At 44.9% G+C, this 21,783-nt stretch overlaps 1 protein-coding gene across 1 annotated transcript in view; it reads left to right on the top strand.

The window, feature by feature from the left end:
• The first annotated feature begins 12,650 nt into the window (after window positions 1-12,650).
• Window positions 12,651-21,783, top strand: part of ONECUT1 (one cut homeobox 1) — a 43,194-nt gene continuing 34,061 nt past the window's right edge. The window contains exon 1 of the mRNA XM_069098087.1: window positions 12,651-13,740. Coding sequence (XP_068954188.1) covers window positions 12,651-13,740 — 1,090 coding nt within the window. The remainder of the gene's footprint in view (window positions 13,741-21,783) is intronic.

The following is a 21,783-nucleotide window of genomic DNA, read 5'->3' as shown; positions in this document are numbered from 1 at the left end:
AGGGAAGTAGGTGAGCATGGTGGATGGGCCCTGCAGAGGTTAACTCTCAGTTTTTCTCCCTTTTTTACAACGGATCTTTTTTATCTATTTGTCCAACTCCATACATCCCCCCAAAAACACCCTCACAATTCTCTTGGGCAGAGCAGGTAGCAAGAACTCGAAACGCAGTGAGAAGGTTAGTAAAGTCAGAGCCAGGGGCCTGGAAGAGGAAGCAGCCTTTGGGAGGGGGGTCATCCAAGGGGGCTTTCTTTGATCTGGTTCTAAGTACGTGATAATACCCAAAACTACTCTATCCAAGAGAATAGCACAGTTCAGAGTAGGGAGCCCAGGACAGAGCAAAGCGCTGCAATAGAAAAAGTGACCCCTTGATAGGAAGACGTGGGCACTAACGAGGTGCCTATCTGCTCCTCTCTCTTAGGTCGCTTTCCATCTACTAGGTTCTGTTTCACTCCCCAGGCAGCTCACAGATTTAAACTTAGCCGCAGGTTTTCAGGGCGGCTCTTAGGCCTCGACCCCGGTCAGGACTCCTCTCGAGCTAGCTTCGCTAACTCTCTCCGTGGCCGCACACTGTTAGCCCTCTTCTAAAATGAGGTGATTGAAATCCGGCGCCAAGAGAAAGCTCCCGATCTGAGCTGCTTCTAACTGAGCTGCAGTGAGAAAGGGGATGCCCCGAGTCCGAACCGTACGCTGACCGTTCCTTTCTCTTTTTCAACTGGGAGCCTACTTCCCTCCGGCTCAAACGCACACCCCTAGGTCCCTGCGGGCTGAGATTTTAGTAGTCTCCCTAGCTGAAAGCCGGTCAGGGAGGAGCCGAGTGCATAAAGTTCAAAAGCATCAGACTGAAGTAATTTATCCTGTTTCATAAATAATTTTCTTATTACACTTAAGCCCCTTAATTCCTGCCCCTTCCCACTTTATTGCGGGGTTTCAGCAGATAAAAAGTTTCTAAGTCGGCTCGGTTGTTGTTTTCCTCTTTCCATCATTAACATCATTAATATAAGCTATCAATAACCCTGTCGTTTGGAGCATAGTTTCGCAGTATTGATCCACATAGCTATTCATCTCTGCCATGCAAGACACGGAATAATTTTCGCATTACAGTAGCTTGGATTTGCTTTTAATTCATATTTAAAGCTGCAACTGGCTCTGTGGAGCTCTCTGCGAAAGACTAGAGGCGCCTAATTAATAATAAGTTAGAAACGAAGGAAGGCACCGGCGAATAAATAATTAATACAGACATCTATGTCTCTTTGAATATTGCTCCTTTAAAAATTTAGACTTACCAGGACCATACTGTAAGTCTGCAATTTATATTGTGGGGATGATTTAAGAAAGCTATTTTTTTCCTTGAAATACAATACTAAATTATTTACAGTGTTTTGCAAACCTCCTAAGTTCCTTCATTACCTAACCCCTCCGGTTTGTTCCTTCCAGGTGGAAAACACCAATATAGAGGGTGGGGGATCAACTCTCCATAAGAAACACTAACTGGGTTCCAGCTGTGTTCTGTATGAAGCTGGGAAGGAAAGGGGGGGATACTTGTCCTAGATATAGGGCTCCCTATCTCATTGGGGTTCAGAGCTTATATCCTCCGACAGAATTGCGTTTTGTTGGGGAAGAATGTAGTGAGGGATTGGAATTTACTGACAATCAGGAGTCCTTCCAGTAACCTTTCTCCCCAAGAAAAGATCCCCACAGCTTTGCAAGGAATAAAGCTTAGAATTGAAGACAAACTGAGGGAAAATCCTACAAAGAAAACTTCATCTCAGGAAATTTAGTCCTTTCTGAGAGGATGAAAAAACTCTTGGGATCTCCCAAGCTGGGCTAAGGGAAAAGCTCCCTTGTAGGAAAAGACCCCTGAGGTCAAGGGGCTAGCATCAGGGCTGAAGAAAAGGGAAAGGTCAAAGAGAACGAAATAGCCAAATAAAAAGGGTGAGAAAGACTAAAAACATGATGTTTGGGGTTTTCTTTCTTTCTTTGATTAGGTATTGTTAGCAATATTGATTTTTTTGTTGTTGTTTCTCAGATTAATGTATGTTTAACATAAATATACTGGCAATAGTCAAGTACATTGTAATCATCTTGTTGAAGGAGACCTTTCTCAGTTACATGACAATTGCCCCGAAGAAGCCTTTTTGGAACAGATGGGAGCACAGTAAAGAAAGCCCAAATTCTTTAAGATCAGAGGCTCAGGTGTAGAATCAGATTACAATGAGAATGATAGAGACAGAGATTGTGATGTTCCTTCTTAGCTAGGTGCCTCTCATTGAAAGAGAGCCCAGCATTTAGCCAATAAATTGTCCAAGACTACCTGCTGCCCAAAATGTGGCTATTCTAGTTTGAGAGATCATTATATAGATAATTATTGCTGTTCTCACCATCACTGTTGCCATGGTATTCCCAAAAGTTACAAGACAAGTTGCAACCAGGATTAGATAGAAGGGGAATCAGTCTGTAAATCAGTGTATTGTCTTGGAGGTTGCTCACTCTCGATATTACTCAGATAGAATAGCTCCTCTTTCGTCCTTCCCATTGCCACCTTGGCATGTTTTCCTGAGATTCCTACTGGTGTCTAGTCATACTGATCCTTGACTGGAGTTTCAGGATTCCAGGGATCAGGGCTCTGAAGTCCAGAATAGTGATGCCTGGAGGCCTTCACTTTACCTTTCATTTTTTCCACTACCTTATCCCATTACCCCTCCACCTGAGCACAGATTCATATTAATAACCTATGTTCAGGATTTCCTAGATCCACCCCCCCCCCATTCCCTATTCCATTTGGGATGCTCCATAGGAGCTGAGCTCACTACCTTCCATCCATCTAAAAGACTTAATGACTAACCAGGGCCTGGAAATCCAACTGCTTTCTTCACCCAAAACCTAAGAATTCCAGAAATAGAGAGCTGGGATGAAATAAAGAGGGTATTCACAGAGTACAAATCTTCCAGGAGAGGATCTGCTTAGTCACATCCTCAGCCTTGACTGTGAAGTGAAAGGAAATCTTTTGTATAGCTCAAGGGAAGTCTTGCCTATTGGAGACCAGGACGGAGAAATCAAGTACTTCTCTTCACATTATTTTTCTTTCTCTTAGTAGGAAGGCATAAACTAGGTCTGCCTATGTCTACTGCATACCTGTAGGTGTTTTGTGATCTATCTGAAGACATCAGATTGCAGGTATCTATTTAATATATGGATAGCTAGTGGGGACAGTAGGGTTCTGTCAGTCTATTTGGACAAATAAGATCAAATTTTGTGCATCATCCCCTTACAGGACTAGAAATATCATATATGTAAATGCAATCCATAGGCCCTGCTCTGAAAGAGATTTATGAACATCGGTTTTCCTGTGTGAAAGTAATAAAAAGTCTCTTAGTGAAAAGGTGCATTCCTTTGCATTTTCTATCCCTCTGCATGGACCTCTCTCAACAAGGGTCAGAGCCTAGGTGGGCTCCCTGTGCTGGCCACCTGATTCTTGAGCTGGTAATGCTGAAATTCTGCTAGCCACAGAAGCCACTCTAGGCCCCGCAGGGTGTAGTTTAAATAGTATTGGATATACCGCTTTCTGGGGAAGCAGGCGCCAGGGAGTCCCACAGACTGGGTAAAGAGCATGAAAGGGGTGGGGGGGAGTAGAATAAAAAAGGAAAGGTAAGAAGAGGGAGGAAGGGGGGAGACAAAGAACAGTAGGAAGGACGGAAACGAAAATGGGGGAGGAGGAAAAAGGTGGGGGAGAATGCAAGCAAGAGGGGAAAGGAAAAAGGGAAAAGAGAAAAGGAAATGGAGGAAGATGATAGGGAGTTGCAAAACACAAAAGTTTCATTTTTAAATCTTCTAGGTGTCTGCGGGTCAAATAAAGACAAGGGCGGTTAACGATTATTCTGTTAAATCTATGGCACTTGACTACACAAACACTAATTGATTAGACACCGAAATGATTTGTTTAAAGAGTTTTCTCCTCCCTAGTGCAGCTTCTCCAAAGCTTCCCCTCTGTGTTACCAAGTGAAGCCGCTGGAGATGATCACAGAAGGGAACAAACGCCCACCCGGGAGGAAGAGACAGGCTCTTTAAATACAGGAAGCTTCTTGAATGGGGCGCCTTGAAACTCTCTACGTGAAGCTGATTACCGGAGCATTGACTGCAGCTGCGGAGCCCCAATTTCTGACGTCCCAGAACCCTCTAGGTCTATCTGGGAGGTAGACCACACTTTGGAAAAAATGTGAACAACTTTCTACTTCTCTACCCATCACACCTTTTAATTCTTCCTCTACTACAGGTTCCTCGCCTGTAGGAATTTCTGCCAGGGTGAATTTCCTCTAAGATCTGGTCCCATCCAGGGATCCTCGAGATTGTCCACCTAAAGAGAAGTTTATATCAGAAGTTTAGACTTGAATGGGGTCGAGAGTGGAACGGAGAGAAAGCAGAGTGGAGTGAGTGAGACTATATGGATTGCGTTTCATCAACTCTGTTCTAGTTAGCGGGACAGGCAAAGGGTCCCTTTCTTCCAATATGCAGATTGCTAACTATGTCTCAGCACCATCTACACACTGACATCCACGGAGATCAAGCCGCAGCCCTAATAGAAACCCGGCGCTCTGCTCCTGACTACCTCAGACCCTTACATCTGGAGGGCACCTTGAAGTCAAATTGTAGATACTGAAGAAAACCCTAGAATGCAATTTTCTTTCCTTCCTTCCTTCTTTCCTTCCTTCCTTCCTTCTTTCTCCCTTTCTTCCATGATTATTTTTTTTCCTTTTTCTTAATTAAATTAGGCTTGAAAGACTTCCACTAGATGTGTATTACTTTACAATTCAGCTCTAAAATATAACCCAAAAGAAAACAAATATTGGAAAACATAGTGTTGCCTCTAGGGCTGAAGACAACAGAGCTCCAGGAACTTTTCTCCTCCTCATACTTACTGCTCTTTCACAACAGAGGCACCCTAGAACTTCATCTTGCCCTCAGTAACATCAAGACTGTCAGCTAAGCAGCCAGATCTTGGCTATAGTGTTTGCTTCTAAGCCTTGAACCTATCTAAGCCCATCAACTGTCCAGAGTGGTTTCACCTGGAAGTGCAATAGGTAAATCTGAATTTGTCTTGAAGATCTGAGAGCTTTAAGCATCAGAACACAGAACAAGATATCCAATGATAACCTTAAACAGCCCCAATCTGAACAAAGTGTTCAGATTTTTTCTATGTCCCTGAAGAGAAACCCTCCAAAATGGTCAAGGTTGGGGAACAACTCTTTCAAACTGGTTCCCTAGCAGAATGCCTTTCTTGACCCAAATCAGGAGGTGAATAAAGAACTTTAAAGAGGGTATTGGGCCTATTTCCTTAAACCTAAGATGGTATGACTTAATATCTCCTCTTTCACACCTGAAAACGAGAGAAGAAACTTAAGAATATAGATGGAAGTAAGGGAATTTGACTATAATATATTCCCTTGACTGATGTTTTCAGAAGGAAGGATGGAAGGGAGAAAAAGAAAGAAAGATAAATAGGGAGGAAGGGAGGGACAGAGGAAGGAAAAGAGAAGGAAGAGAAAGGGAAAACTAATAGGAATATGTATAAGTTGAAGGAGAAAAGTTAATGAGTGAAAAGCAGAGAAAGGTCCTATATGCTAAGTAAAATGGAAGACAAAAGAAAAAGGGGGGAAATCAACTGAAAACCTGCCATCCTGGATTAATTGGTTTCTATTGCTTCTCTTTTCTATTAGGAGAAATATAGAACAATGGTGCTTTTCACTTCCAAGGAGTAGAAAAAAGTAATTCTCAACTAGTTTTAAGGAATATTTTTACACTACCAAATCATCAGAATTTTTTTTCTCTCCCCCTGTAAATTTCTTTATTCTCTTTCCAGTATACACCAAAAAAAAAATTTTTCTGAACATCTAAAGTAAACAGAATTGCAAAAATTTCAGAGTAATTACAAGAACTCTAAGTGAAAAAAGATCCAGAGATGTTTGTATCAAGCTTTCAGGTGTCCATAAATCATCATCATCACACACACACCCCACACGCTTCCCCCCCGCCAAAGTTTTACTGAAGTGCACTTGATTCCCAAAGACAGAACCTAGCAAGCTTAGAAAATTTGAATTCTTGACCCTTTCTTCAACCCTCCCCCCCCTCACAGATATAGCCCTAACCCCTACTAGAGTGTGAAAGGCAAATTCACCTTTTAAAAAAATAGTTTATTTCTGTTTGGAGAAATAGCAACAGCATAGTAAAATCTTAGTTCCCAATATACTAGTCCAATTGCATGTTTAATAGTGATTACAGTGTAGCTTTTCTTGCCTTAATGACTGCAAAGTCATTGATTACTTCAAAAGTAATATTAAAAAGCATCAAAATTCCCATCCCCTGATAATCAATTCTTGTTGAATAAATGCTGTACCCTAGGCAGCAGTCTACCTTGCCCACTTTTAGTCCCTGCAGTGCCTGCTAGGCATTTTAGAGAACACAAAGAAGTGGACTTCATCTTAAGGTTTTCATTCTCACACTCCATTCTGAATCCAAGAACCGATATGCTATGTGGTCTTTTCAGTTCTGATCCTCAGGATAAGTTTATTTTGTGTTTCTATAAGTCTTCCTCTCCTTTTGATGTCTCTACTTCTATCTGTGGCATCACCATTCACCCAGCCTTCCATGCTTGAAACTTTAAAGTTATATTTTACTTTTTTATTGCTACACTCTCACATTCAACTGGCTATCAAGCCCTATTAATTCCTCCTTCCCAAAGCCTCTAACTTAGAACTTTCATTTCCATTTGCATTGCCACCACCTTACCATGAATCTTCAATTTTGACTGGGCTGTAATAGCAGCCTCATAACACATCTCCCTGCCTCCACTCTCTTCTATCTCCAGTCCATCCTCCACACCTCTGCCAGGCTAATCTCTTTTGTTACTGAACTGATCATATTCCTCTGCTCAAAAAGACTCCATATTACCTACTGAGTAATATTCATAAGCTTCTGCTTGACATTCAAGTCCCTCCACTATCTGACACCACCCTACCTTTCCATTCTCATCTGTTTTTACTCCCCAGCCCACACTCTGTGCTACAAAAAAAATGGACTACTTGTTCCCCAGAATTTCATTCTCCTGCTTCCATGATGTCTCCTCTCCTGCCTCTGTTCTTGCTGTTCCATATGATTAGAATTTCTTACTTTCTGTTGTTGTGTTTCTGCCTATGCTTTAAAACCCATCTCAAATGCTATCTCCTTAAAAAAAAAAAAACTCTTCCCTGATCCCCCCTCCAATTAGGTTATGACCTTTACTCTCAGACCTTATATAGAACTTTGTTGTACCTCTCCACTGTGCTCACTAAGTAATGGTGTTAATCTATTGTTTCCCTACTAGACTGTAAGCTCCATGAGGGCAAGAATCTATCTTATCTAAGTTTGGTTTTTACCACAACCACCACCGAAGTCCTTAGCACAAGGCTCTTTTCACTAGTGGGCTCTTAATAATACATATTTGTTTGTCTCTCTGTTTGTTTGAGTGAATGAATGCTTTCAAAGTCTGCCTAGCTTGTCTTTAAGCCCTAGAGGTTTCTTTCTTAAGAATTATGCTTTTCATACATTTATATGAATATTAAAGAAACATACATTGGAAGTATGTGATGATATTTGTTCTGAAGTATTCTGAAATTTGGCATTCAAAATTTTTAAAAATCTCTCTTACTTATTAAGAGAACTAACCCTAATCTTGTTCTTTCCTTCTATGGAAAATAAATCAGTAATTCTCAGAGAAAGGCACTGGGCAGCTATTATTTGGTGAAATGTTAGTCATTTTATCAACTATTAACTCCTTCATATTTTTCTTTTTTCTATCCAGGTTTCAGGAATATCAAGTTCACAATCAATTCTCATAACTTCTGTGATCTGGTATGAACAGTGTGGCTTGCATACATTCCCCAGGAAAATTATCTTCTAATATTTACTAACTATAAATAAATAACTTGTTCTTATTGGTTCAAAATATAAAATGTTGCTAGTACCAAGAACTCAGTCACCAGAATTCATTTGTCTTTTCATGTTATGAACATGTTTTTGAATGTGGAGATAAGGAGGAAAATATTATTATAAATTTTTTTCCTTTAATCATTTTTGGTTATAAAAAGGAACTTTCTTTTTAATAATACCTTATATTTTCATAGTGCTTGGTCTCATACCTATTTCATTTGATCCTTAAAAACAACCTTTTAATGTAGATTTATTATCTTCATTTTGCTTACGGAGACCCAAGGCCAAGTGACTTGCTCAAAGCCATATATATAACTAATTAGAAACTGAGCTGAAACTAGGACCCAGATCAACAGACTCTTCCTTTTGAGTTAGCTGCCTTTTCTGAAAGATTTTGCTAACAGTGAATTTAGAGCCCTGTAAGTCTTACCCAACCTCAGGATACTCAACAATAATATCCCCTAGTCACACAAATTTACAAAATTGGTTTTCATTACAGAAATTTTGCATTAGAATTATTTAAACTTATAGAAACTATGATTGGAAAGAGTAGTGGTTTCTAGAGTGAGAGATGCTTTTGAGCCCTCTTCCCTAGAAGGATTCCAAAAAGTATGAGAAGCAGATAATTTTAGAGGCCAAAAGGTGTCAAACTCTCAAAGAATCATATTTAGAGCTGTTAAGGAACTTAGAAGTTATGAAGTCCAATATCCTTCACTTAGAAATAAGGAACCTGAAGTTCAGAAAGGGCACTTGATTTACCCAAGGTAACACGGGTAGTAAGTGGTAGTCAGAATCTGCACCCAGGACTATAGAATGCCAGTCTAGCACTCTATGCCACAATGTGCTATCTTGATATACTATCAAGCATCATTCATCAGGCATATAAAGTTAAGCATATAGTGCTTAACCAGACAATATATAAATTATTTTTCTGTCCTACTATTTCTTTCCTGCTCATTTAAAGGAAGAATGGGAGGCCCTTCTCCTTTCCCATCAGAAATTTTAATGATGGCTTTTCCTCAAAATTCAGAACAGGTGGTGTTTTTTAGGACCTGGATGGAAAGTCACTCATTCTCCTCTAACTATGTCTAGTCTAACTAGTCAGTGACTAAAGAAAATATTTGAATAAAATATGACCAACAAGACTTCAAAAAATGAAACTAGTCCTAAATTTACAATGCACCCCTTCAAAAATGCAGCATGGTGTAGAGAAACCAAATGGACATGTCCAATAGTTATATTTGGACAACCCTCTTATATACACTTAACCAAAGTCCCATACATAAAGTTAGTGGGAATGGGTTTCAATCATACTCTTTCTGACCTTTCCAGGTAGTTCTGACTAAACCTAGTTGGGGGCCTTACATGAGTGTTTCAGGATCAAAACTTACTTAACTATACATGAAGAAAACTATGAACAATTTATTCACTTAGTATTTGCCTTTATTTTTTTTTCTTGTTACCTTCTGAGAAATAATTTAACATGAGGGCGTCGATCTTTGGGGGGGGGGGGGGAGGGAGAAGTGACACTGTTTCCAAGACATATGACTGCAACATTAGCCTTTAGAAATCCCTTTTCTCATAATGAAATGAGGAAAACATATATAAGAAATCAAGTAATTTTCAGAATGCAATATTCCACAATTATCTTTTGACCCACAATCCAGTTTGTGTGCAGCATAATGGTTACTGCAATGATTTCATGGAAGCAATTCAAGGAACTTATATTTGCACCTTCTCATTTTCTTCCAACAATAATAATGATTATGTTGTGAGGGGAAATGCTTTGCAAACTTTAAATGTTGTATGTATCAGTAGTTACTTTTTTTCCACTAATGTGGCAGGATCATTTTGTTGTACTTTATTATTTGGATTTTGGATTATCACTTGTCACTATACTCTTCTATTTCAAGAAGGTCCTGAATAACATTATGTGGACAAGATTGGGTATCCTCTGAGATTCTAGCTCAGAATCCTATTGTCTGATTCTACTAAATCAATCAGAATAGTGAAGCTGGGTCAGTTCCAGTGGTGGAAGATTTGACTGTCCCTAACTGAACATCACAAACTTTTCTACCTGGGTTTAAAACAGAGAGGCCCACTACCTTCTTGGCTGCCTTCTTTTTTCATTCAAGTTTACCCAATTCTGGTGGTGGTCCCTAGGGTGGGGGAAAGCCTATCTATGCGACCAAAACCATCTCCTACTATCAAGCTGCCCCCTTCCCACATCCCATCTCCCACACCGCTTGCCAGAACCCTTCCCCTTCCATGTGTGTAGGGAACACCTGCAACTGGGGGTAGGGGGGTAGGGTGATCTTTGGTGGGCTCTAGTCTCCATTTATTCTAGTCTGCTTCTCGTGCTTTTTCTGGCACGGATTTCAGATGGATCCTCGGTTTTAAATCTAAGGTGTCACCTGTCCTAGGCCGATATAAGTAGCCCAGAAAGGAACACCAAATACAGTAAAGGAGATGATGATTTACCTCGAAGGCATGTGTTCCCAGACTTGGGATATAGGTATTCTGAATCTGAGTGCCATTTAATTTCCACCCAGCCCCCCTCCTCACTAGTGGGGGGTGCCTTGCATCCCTGGCAAAGCCTTTATTGTTCACAGACAGACAATGAGCACATCTGTCCATTCTCCGAGGGATAAAAGCACCTAAGCGGACAAAGCTCTGCCTTTTGTTTTGTGACCCCCCACCCTTTTGTAAACGAAAGAAAACCTCGGCATGTGGTGGACTGGCGTGCTCCCGGCACCGAGGCCAGCTCTGCTCTTTACTGCCTCCCCCTTATAGAGCGTCCCCACTCCTCCATCCCCAACTAAAGCCTAGGTCTATCTCCACTGTGGAATTGAGGTTGGCCTGGAGAAAGGGAGCAATAGCGAGTTTGAGATGTCCTATTCCCATGGGGATCTGGTCCCTTAAAAGATCTGGGTTTGGGGGAAAGTGTGTAGGGGAAGAGTTGGAATCTTTTTTCAAATTTTCACTGTCTGAAGCTCCTTTCAGTAAAGCGAAGAAGGACTTTTCTCTTTGGGGATGGGCGAGGTCTGGGCTGGAAGCCGGGACCCGGTCAGGCAAAATAGTAGACGTGCTTTGAAGTGAAGACTGGCTGACACCCGGTACGATATTCCCCACTGCCCCCCTTCCTCTTCTGTCCTTGAGCTGTGCGCAGTCTCCCCTTTGTGAGGACGCAGGCTAGCCCAGCGGGCAGGGGAAACGGGACAATGGCCAGGGGGACTAACTGGGCCCTCCGCCTGGACAGCTGAGGGCTCGGTAGCCCCGCCAGGACCCGGAAGTTAAAAAGAAAATTCGCCGGCGGTGGAAAACCAACACCCTCCCCACCTCACCCCACCCCCGAAAATGCCAAGTCATTTTTGGAGAGGAAGGAGACACCTGGCTGGCCGAGGGCAGTGTTAATTACTGAAAAAGGCTGGAAGAAACCGACAATTGGAAAGAACTAGGTGCGTAAAAACGCCCCCTCGCCCCCACCCCCCTGAGCCCCGCCCCCAGGGCCGAGCGCTCTGGGTAAGACCGACCCTCAAGCTAGTCCTGGCACTGTCCCATCAGGGCCATTGCCAAGAAAACTTTGTCCCACTTGCCTTTCGCCCTTCCCTCCTAGGATTGAGATGGGGGTGGGATGGGAGAGAAAAAGAGGGTTGCCAGAGAAAAAGAGGATTGCCAGAAGTCCTTGTTAGAGGTAAGGGGAAGCTGAAACCACCAGTTTCCTTCCCTTCCTGCCTTCCACACCGCACCCCACCCCAACCCAGGGTCAAGGAAAAAAATCTGGAAGATTTTAGGATCAGTTCTCCTATCTGCCCTCTCCGCACCGCTCCACTCCATCACCACCAACACCACCACCAGCACTACCACTACCACCACCAACACCCCAACCCCCGCCCCACACTCCTTTGACAGCCCCGCCCCCTCCTCCCTTACAGCCTAAGGCCCGGAGGATGCAGTGATAAGAGGGGGCGGGGATGACGCGGCCCCTTGGCCCCAGCAGCGGAGCACAAAGGTTGTCGGCCTGGTCCTGCCTCCCCTTCCAGGAGCTGGGAGGAGAAATCCTTTAAAGCCAGACTGCGGGCCTGAGCCCATCGAAGAAAATAGAGCAGGACGCACATCTCCAACTGCAGCTCCAGGCTCCTCTCACGCTTTCCCTCCTCGCTTTTTTGCATGTGCTCGCGACTCCCCAGTCGGACTCCGATAGGAAGGCGCCTGGCCCCTTCCTTAATATGTATGGGGACGTCACTGGCCGGGCCCAGAATGGGGGTGGGGAGTGGGGGCCGTGTCAGTGCGCATGCGAGCTTTCCTCCGATAGCAGCAGCGGAGCAGTGGCCAGAGACTCTGAAACAGTAAAAGAGACATGGCTAGAGATGGCGAGGGACGCAGCCAGACACCAACCACGGCTGCTGCGGGGGCAATTTTAAAGGAACCGGGGGCCTTATAATTATAAAGAGGAAAGGGAGAGAGAAGGAAACAGGGGGTGGAGGGATAGTGTTTCCAAAGCAGCTCAAACATTTTAAAATTAATTTTTAAGAAAGAAAGCAAAGAACGAGAAAGGGAGGTGGGGGCGAGAGAGGAGAGAGAGACAAACACAGCGAAACAACCCGCATCCACCAGATGTGAAGACTTCCTACACCGTTCCCACAGCCCGGCCAGATAGATGTTTTGTCCGCCGGGTCGCACGAATCACAATGAACGCGCAGCTGACGATGGAGGCGATTGGCGATCTTCACGGGGTGAGCCATGAGCCGGTGCCCGCCACAGCCGACCTGATGAGCAGCAGCCCCCACCACCGCAGCACCGTAGCCCATCGCAGCAGCCACTTGCCCGCTCACCCCCGCTCCATGGGCATGGCGTCCATCCTGGACAGCGGCGGGGACTACCACCACCACCACCGACCCCCCGAACACGCCCTGGCGGGGCCCCTGCACCCCACCATGACCATGGCGTGCGAGACCCCTCCAGGTATGAGCATGACCAGCACTTATACCACGTTAACCCCTTTGCAGCCTCTACCTCCCATCTCGACCGTCTCGGACAAGTTCCCACACCACCATCACCACCACCACCACCACCACCATCCTCACCACCACCAGCGGATAGCCGGCAATGTGAGCGGTAGCTTCACTCTCATGCGGGACGAGCGGGGACTAGCGTCCATGAATAACCTCTACACCCCCTACCACAAGGACGTACCCGGCATGGGCCAGAGCCTTTCGCCCCTCTCCAGTTCTGGCTTGGGGGGCATCCACAACTCCCAACAAGGATTGCCCCATTATGCCCATCCAAGCGCCACCATGCCCACTGAAAAGATGCTCACTCCCAACGGCTTCGAAGCCCACCATCCCGCCATGCTAGCCCGGCACGGGGAACAGCACCTCACCCCCACCTCCGCAGGCATGGTACCCATCAACGGCCTCCCGCACCACCCCCATGCCCACTTAAATGCCCAGGGTCACGGGCAGATCCTGGGCACCGCCCGGGAGCCAAACCCCTCGGTCACCGGCTCCCAGGTCAGTAATGGAAGTAATTCAGGGCAAATGGAAGAAATCAATACCAAAGAAGTGGCGCAGCGGATCACCACCGAGCTCAAGCGTTACAGCATCCCTCAGGCCATCTTCGCTCAAAGGGTGCTGTGCCGCTCGCAAGGGACCCTCTCAGACCTACTGCGCAACCCTAAACCCTGGAGCAAACTGAAATCTGGCCGGGAGACCTTCCGGAGAATGTGGAAGTGGTTACAGGAGCCGGAATTCCAGCGAATGTCAGCGCTCCGGTTAGCAGGTGAGAAGGGAGGGCAGAGGAGCTAGTTAGGGTGCCAGGGAGATCAGGATAGAGGACACCGAATTTGATTTGGTAGTTAGCTGCGCCTCCATCTAGACAAGTCAATTCAGGGAGAAAAATAAGAGCAGTACACGGCCTCTCCACTCAGGCTGCTTCACTCCCCTTTCTCTGTGCCCTTGTCTTTCTCTCCTCGGGACCCAAACCAGGCAGTCCCAAGCGCAAGTGCCAGTGGGGCTCCGGCTTCCGGAGGTTTTGTAGGGAAACAGGGCTAAGAGCGGTTCTGGCAGCGGCTGGAGAAAACCCGCAATACCTGCCAGAATCTTTAACTGCCCAGTGTACCTACAACGTAGTCTCGTGTTGTGTGCAAGCGCGTACATGGGTGAGTATTATTGTAAATGTGTATTGATATTGTTGACACGGGACTCACAATCCAATGCCCTGGGCTCCAGTCCAGTATGAGAAGCTCCGGTTCTGGGGATGGAACAGAACATATCAGGTCCTCTGAGTGAGATGTGCAAAGACTTCACGTCTTTCTGTCTCGAACTTACATTCATTTACGTAGGGTAATCGGGTCCTGCTTGGGATTCTACTTCGTCGGGACAACGTGTTTCATAATTTAGAACCGCTTGATTTCCAACCCTATATAAGTAGCTATACTAGGTGCCAACGTGTCTGAATCTTGTTCGTGTATGTAACTATGACTGCTCATTCTCCTCATCCTTGTCTTTCTATCTTCCTTGGCTCTCTCTTTCTCTGGAACTAACCTGGTCATTGAGGAGTTGAATGTTTTTGTAGAATGAGGAGTGGAGAAGGGGAAAGAGAGAAGGAAAAGAAGAGGGAGGGGGAGTAAGCTTGTGCCCAGCTAAGCTGAGTTTCTTTAGATGTCTGCATGCTAAGGACTTTTCATTTCATTTTATTCTGCTGCTTCTTGGAAAATCTAACCTCCAAGTCTGGGGGCGGGTCTGAGATTCCCAAGTTCAGTAGGAAGCCCCGCCGGTAGCTTTCAGCTCCGAGATGAAGTAAGAAGCAGAAGAGTGATTGACCCGCACTGGTTACTAGCTTCTGTGTCCTGGCAGTTTCAGTCTGTGGCCCGCTGGTATTGTTATTTCCGAAGTGGTGGTATTAGGGAAAGACCGTTGTCCGTCTGGCTATTCTTGTGATTTTGTGGTAGAGCTAGGGCTAGAGTCTAGTTGTCACAGGATGAGAGGAATTTGTGACATTTAAAAAATAAACTAAGAGGATATGCAGGGCAGAAAAGCGAAGGAAATTGGGGGGGGGGGGAGGTCCAGGTGCTGGCTGTAGCAGAGAGAAGAAATGGAACGGATTCTTTTTTTTTTTCCCAGGGATCAGAGGCCGAATTGTGACTGCAGTTAGGTTAATTTAATCCTCCCGCCCCCTTCGGCCTCCACACCTCAGACCCTGCTCCCAGGCTGAGTGAGTGGCTTGAATAGAATGGTAAAGGCCTGAATGAGGGTTTGTTAATTAACTGATCGTTCTCCATTAATTCGTCCCAGGAGAACAAGAGACAGTCAATCCGAGCCAGAGCCGGGGGCACTGAGCCGTTTCACAGGCTAAAATCAAAGAGGAGAAGGCTGGAGCTCCCCTATCTCCCTCCCTCCCTTCCTGCCGGTCATCCCCCTAACTCCATCGCCTTCCAATGAGAAGAGAGAGACAGGCCAGGTGCTGGCAGGGCTAAAACTTAAATCTGAAACCCAACTGCGACGTCTATTTGCTTTTATTTTTACTTTTTTTGAATCTTCCTCTGGCTTGACCTCACTGTTTCAACCCCACTAATCCCAGAGCCCATCCCTTCCTCTCCTGTATGCTATTGACTGTACTCACCGACCCTTCTGTTTCGATCTGCTTCGTTGTTGTTGTTTTATGCCTTCCTCACATTCACTACTCCAACTTCCCCTCTGGGTCATTCTGGAAAGTAGAGGTTGAGTGAAGAGACTACTCAACCACAGATTGTTATCTGTCCCCACGTCCCCTATAGGAAGGACAATGTTTTCATTGAGGGAGGTATGTTTGTCATACTCCTCTCTTTCCCCAATGGGGAAAAAAGAATGGGACTTCTGATCACCAAAAAGCCTGTCACACACACACACACACACACACACACACACACACACACACACACTGCCCTCAGACTGTTAAGTTAGACCCAAGTTCCTAGCATAAGAGATTTAGAAGGGGCATGCAGCCTCCTACTCTTTCCTGATTCTGGAAAGTGATTCCTCTCTTCCTTAGGAAAGAAGTGTCCTCTTGCTAGTTTCAGATTTTACCAGGTACCTGTGTCTATCTCCCAGACCCATAATTTTGGGCCTCCTATTAATTTGGGAGGAGACGATGACATTGTGTTTAGTTCTCATTTTAAGAGATGAAGGGAAGTCTGGGAGACCTGACAAGCCCAGACATTAGAGGAGTGAAGGTGTACACTTGGACATACATTGGTAAGGAGCTGAGGTGGTGAGGAATGGTTGGATCCCTAACCTCCAGGGTGGAAGCCCTTTCACTACACTGGGATGTAAGCACAGTGGGGGCCCTGAACTAACAATGGAAACAAGGTTTCCTCTTTCTGGAGAACAGACCATAGCAGCTCCAGTTTTCTCCTATGAATTTGTGAAAGCCAGGTTGACAGGAATAAGTGAGAATTCTCTTTGCTCCTAAGGCCTGGGAGATCATCAGAGACTGAATCCCAGGTAGCACCTTTCCAATTTACATTTTTCCATCAGTGGACCAAATGACCTATAGCAGCCTGGTCCTTAAGGAAGAACCAATGTATGAGACTGTGATGGCTTGTCCTAAAGGGAAAGAATGAGTTAGTCTCCCTTGGATTCTTATTCAAGGCAAGAATTGGAGTAGGACTAGAAGGGTCCTCCAGAGGGATGGGTTTCTAGAGTTTTGGTGTTGTTGGGTTGGGTTGCTTTTTTTTAAGTCTTCTCCCTAATCTATTACCTAGCCAGAAATCAGGCAGAAAAGGGAAGCATAAGTTGCCTACATAGATAGTATGTCAAGGTACTCACCCATCACATTTCCTCATAATGAAAATGGTCACAGAACTCTTTTCTCCCATGTCCAGTATTGCTTCACAGTTTAATCAGCAGTTGCTCCCTCTTTCCTCCAATTTCTGTCTTTAATTATCTTCTTCCTCCTCCTCTCTTTCCTACTCTCTTTGTCTGTCTCTCTCTTTCCAGTCTAATTTCTTCTACTCTTCCATAAAAAACTTAATAGGTTGTTCCCCTTCTCCCCTCAGCAGTAGAGCTACATTGGCAGTAGAAATGGAGGCAACCTACTGCCCTCAAAATAAAAACATTTGTATTTATTTAAAACAAGTTAAAACAAATTGGAAGGGAGTTTTCTCTTGTCTCTTCCCCTCCCTTTTGTATGACAAAAAAAAATATCTTAGGGGAAAAAGGCTGTGAGGTAGCTGTGGGTACCTGGAGACTGGGATAGGATGGTTTGGCCATGAAGCTATTTTAGTAGTGATGTAGTGATGGCTAGTGAGAAAATGAATAGGAACAGAGGACGGCCACGATCATGACCGGAATGGAATTAAAATGTAAGCCTTAGCATGAGGTGTACAACCTTTCAATAACCTTAGGGCTACTGTGTAAAAGGGTTGTGAAATACAGGAATATTTTGAAACTATGATCAAGCTTCTATTTTAAAAGAACTTTTGTAGGGATAGTGGAGGAGTAGTTTGAAGGTGACTTTTCCCCATAACTTCGGAAGCCTTAAGAAATTATTGAAATGAAAGACTAGAACGACCTTTCACTGAACTTTTAGCATTTTCCTTCCCTTTACTCCCCCCAGTGCTGTCCCTTTAAAGCAAAGAGGAGAAACCTCCAGCAGATTTGTATTTTTAAGGAAGGAAAATGTCATCATGAGTTCTATTTTTGATATATGTGCTGCTTAAGGAAGCACACTACAAATGTAAAGACAAAAAAGCCCCCAATCTGAGCTCCAGAATGAAGAAAAAGATGGAACTGGGATCCAATGAGGACCTGAAGAGGTGTCGGTGTGATTAGCAACTGTGGGAGAAAGGCCACTAGGCCCCTAGGGCAACTGGAGGATTTACCCCAACTGTTTACTTCCCCTTTTCCCCATATACATATTCAACCCCTTCTCTTCAGCTTTATTGTAGTATGTTAAGCGTTTCCTAACAAAATTAGATACACTGGGCTTCTATGAGATGGACAACAGAGTCTCACGGAATTAGATGCAAGAAAAAAAAATCAATATTTTTCCTCAATGTAATAATCGCTGCTTCCCCATTAGAGATGCAGCCCAGCAGCTCTCGCGCCGCTAGAGTGTTGTGTCCCGGGTGGGGTGGGGTGGGGTGACATGCCTCTGACGTGGACGCCTATCAAACGGAGGAGGAGATTAGTTTCCAATTAGAGATCCCATAAATGTGCTTGGCGGAGCTACTGAACCCGTCTGGGCGGGAAGTGGAACTCTATGTGGAGGAAGCTTTTGCCTTCATTCACCCTTCTGTACTTAAATCTGTTAACTTGAACATTCCTAGCAAAGCGCCTCTCCATATCTGCTTGGATTCAAACACTCTGCGTGTATACAACTGAGGTTTCGGAAATGCATTACGCTGGTATCCGGAGGGAACCAATAAAAATGAAAAGAATTCGTCCTAAGCTAACTGTGAGGGAGAAGGGGAATGGACTCCTAAAATCACCAAGGCTGGCTCAGATTCATTCCAATCTTGAGCACTCGGTGTTTCCCCAGTCCTTCCCCTTCCAGATCCTGCATTTTGTTCTGCTTTGGGGAATTCCGAGGAGACTGGGGGAGTTTGGACAGAGAAAGTGACCTCGCCCTGGAGCTACAGAGATACTCTTGTCTTCAGCCAGAGGCCCAGAGCCCGGCGTCTGGTCACCGGGAATCTGAGAAAGTGTCGGCGGGGCCAACCTGGGGCTTGTTTGCTGTAAGTGGCCTTGTGGCCTGGTTGATTTATAACTGAATCCTGCATAACTCCATTTGCTTTTTGTTAATGTTTCTCCAAACTGGGGGAAGGTGGGCAGAGAGAAGCCAAGGAAGCATTTCCACAGGTCCCTTCGTTTCTTCTGTGCCAGAAAGCTAGGGCTGGCCGGGAACCGGGTCCAAGGCGAGAGGAGAGAGGGATGTCGTTAGCTCCACTAGTTGCACTGCTTGGTACATCGGGAAGGGGTTAAGATCAGCCCTTTTTAAAGGTTGAGGAGGGAAGTGTCCGGCAACTCTGAGGCGAATGCGGTTTTTGACCCTACAAGTGGCTCACTCAGGAAACCCCGATATGATAGGAGACAGCCTCGGGATCTCCTCCAACATAGACACCGACACAGATACAAACGAGCGCGCGCACACACGCACACACACGCACACACACACACACACACACACACAGCCCTTCCCCCCCCCCCCCCCCCCCCTTTGCCCCAGGCTCAGCCAGTCGCAGCTGCTCTTTGAGTGGGGCAGAGGCGGTGAACAAAAGGACTGCGGGGAAGTGGCAGAACTGGCCCAGCTGGGAGCCCCCTGGGGATTTATTTCTCCTCCCACCCCAAGCAAGATCCTCTTCACATACATACATTCACGGAGCTTACTCAGTTTCAGATTTGGCGTTTCAACCAGAGTTATGGAGCTCCTGCTCCTCTCTGCGCACCGCCCCCCCCCCCCCCTAACCTTCCCGCAGCTACCAGTATTAGTGGCCGCTTCTGTCTCCTTGTCATTGTCTCTCTGACAATCACCCACAGTGACTGGGGCTGGCAGTAACAAAACCTACTCTGTATTACATAGTCTTCGAGTCAGTATCTGCAGATACTCTCTAGGGAATTGTTCGTGAGGCCGAAATCATCCCAAGTAACTGCGTAAGACTTCCCGAACTCTTAACTTCCCTTTCCTTTTCTTTTCTCCCCCCACCCCATCTTTTGCAGGAAGTGGGAGAAGAGTTTGTTGTTAGGGTTTTATTTTGTTTTTCTCATTTGTGGCATCATTGTAAAAAAAAATCCAGAGGAAAGGTTACACACTCAGGAAGGAGCTCCCGGCCTGGTTGGTAGACTGAAGAGCTTTCCCCAGCCTTCTGAGTACTACCATTTTGTGTAAACACCCAAGTTTGGAACTTCGGGGATAGAACTTCAACCATTACCCTCAGGAAATTTTCCCTCTCAGAGAAAAAAAAAATCTGTTTGGATGAAAGTTGAAAATATTGCTTAGCCAATAGGCCCCACTCAGGTGCCCATGGAGTCCTCAGCAGAACTCTGACCTAGTGGGTTTTTAGATAATAGAAATGTTCTCACTAATTTGCTTTGTCATCTCCACCATTACTACCACACAGACATACCTCTGCTTCCTCACTAATCACCTCTTGACCTCATATTTCCAGATTGCGTTTACAGCGGCAGGTACAAACCTTAGAAAAGTCTTTGCCTTCTGGTCTGCATGCTTACAAAAACATCCAAGGGGAGCAGGACTCCTCTAGTGCTCTATGAGATAACTGGAAAATGTCTACACTAGAGCTCTGGATGGATAATATTGACATGCTACCCTACATTTCTGCTGACCTTCAGTTGCCCAGCTGCTACAACTTGTTTGTTTTTTTTTTAAAGCTGGGCTTGCCCCCTACTGGCCAATATAAGGGAGGTTGGTAGGTGGGGGAATCCTTCATTCAGCAGGCAATTCAGAGGAAAAGAATCTTATTGCTATAGTTATTAAAAATGTCTAGCTGTTATGATAATTAATATTAATAACACTATTAGGAAGAAGATGGATCAGAAGAGAAGGAGGGTGATGAGCCATAGAAGCATAGCATTTCAGAATTGTATGTTCCCTCAAAGGTCATTAAGTTCTCTGGATATCTCAATAGGAACCTTCTCCATAGCAGTACAGACAGGAATCATCCAATTTCTGCTTGAGGACATTCGGTGTTGGAAAATCTACTTCCTGAAGCAGTCAGTTCTATTTTGGGTAACTTTAATTGTTAGGAGGAAGTCTGAATCACATATAAAAACTTAAAAGTCTCAGACTTGGTATTGTAGTATAAAGAGGGGTCACACTGAGGCTCTCCAAACCTATGACTGAAAAATTCCCCTGTAAGGAGACAGCTTCTACCATAAATTTTCCATCTTCTTAGGGCATTCCCCCCTCCCCAAAGTAGATTTGCTCAGCATTAAGATTCTGTACTTTCTTTTGTTGTGAAACCTATTTGCCCATATCAAGGTTAGAGTCATATGACTAGAAAACATGGTTCTCACCTGACTCTAGGTTTGGGCCCCCTAAAGGAAAGCAGTATGGACTACATTTCCTTCAAAGAAATGTTAGGACTGTGTTTGCTTTGTTTTATTTTCCTTTCTTAGAAAACAAAATCCTCCTAAACCAGAGCAAGGGAAATAGGGTTCTTTGTTTAGACCACGTTGTCTGTAGAATCATCTCTAGGAAAGATGGGGCCACTAAATAAAAAATAACTACTTGTCTTAGAACACGACTATACTGTTTCCTTTCCCTGGCTTTACTTAGGCTGGGTTGTCCCTTCAGTACCCTGGACAGGGCTTCTTCAGGGTACCTATGCTGGACCGAATTTGACCCAGGCTTGAGCTGCCGAGCAGAGCCTTGCTTTGCACATTACAAAGGAGCTAAGAATGTTTTGAGGAACTTACAATAGTAAAGGGGAAAATACGTGTTAATTGAGGTAAGCTAAATTATTGAGGAGTCCCAAATTCCCAAGTGGGAATGTTTGCACCCACTGCAAAGTGAATGAAAGTGTCGTACTCAAAGGACTGATTTCTCCGCCCCAACCCCCACCCCCCCCTCTCACCGCCCACCCTACATTGCAGCTTTCTGCATGTGTCTGAGTGTGCTTACACACCTGCTTTCTAGAATCTAAATGTGCGTCCCTGTGGGTGTGACATGGGTTGGATCATTAAACTAAAACGTTCAATTCAGTCCCTTTGATCCGTGCTGAGAAAAATCTATAGTGATCTCTAATCTAACTGGTCTTTAAGGAGATTGTTACGATACTAACACAGATAGGTTTTGATGTCATCATTTCTATATTCATGGCTA

The sequence above is a fragment of the Petaurus breviceps genome, unplaced genomic scaffold (genome assembly GCF_028583685.1).
Source record: "Petaurus breviceps papuanus isolate PSGF00001 unplaced genomic scaffold, PetGlider_PUasm1.0 37, whole genome shotgun sequence".
In the NCBI taxonomy this organism is placed as follows: Eukaryota; Metazoa; Chordata; class Mammalia; order Diprotodontia; family Petauridae; genus Petaurus; species Petaurus breviceps.
This window is presented reverse-complemented; position numbering and strand designations above follow the sequence as displayed.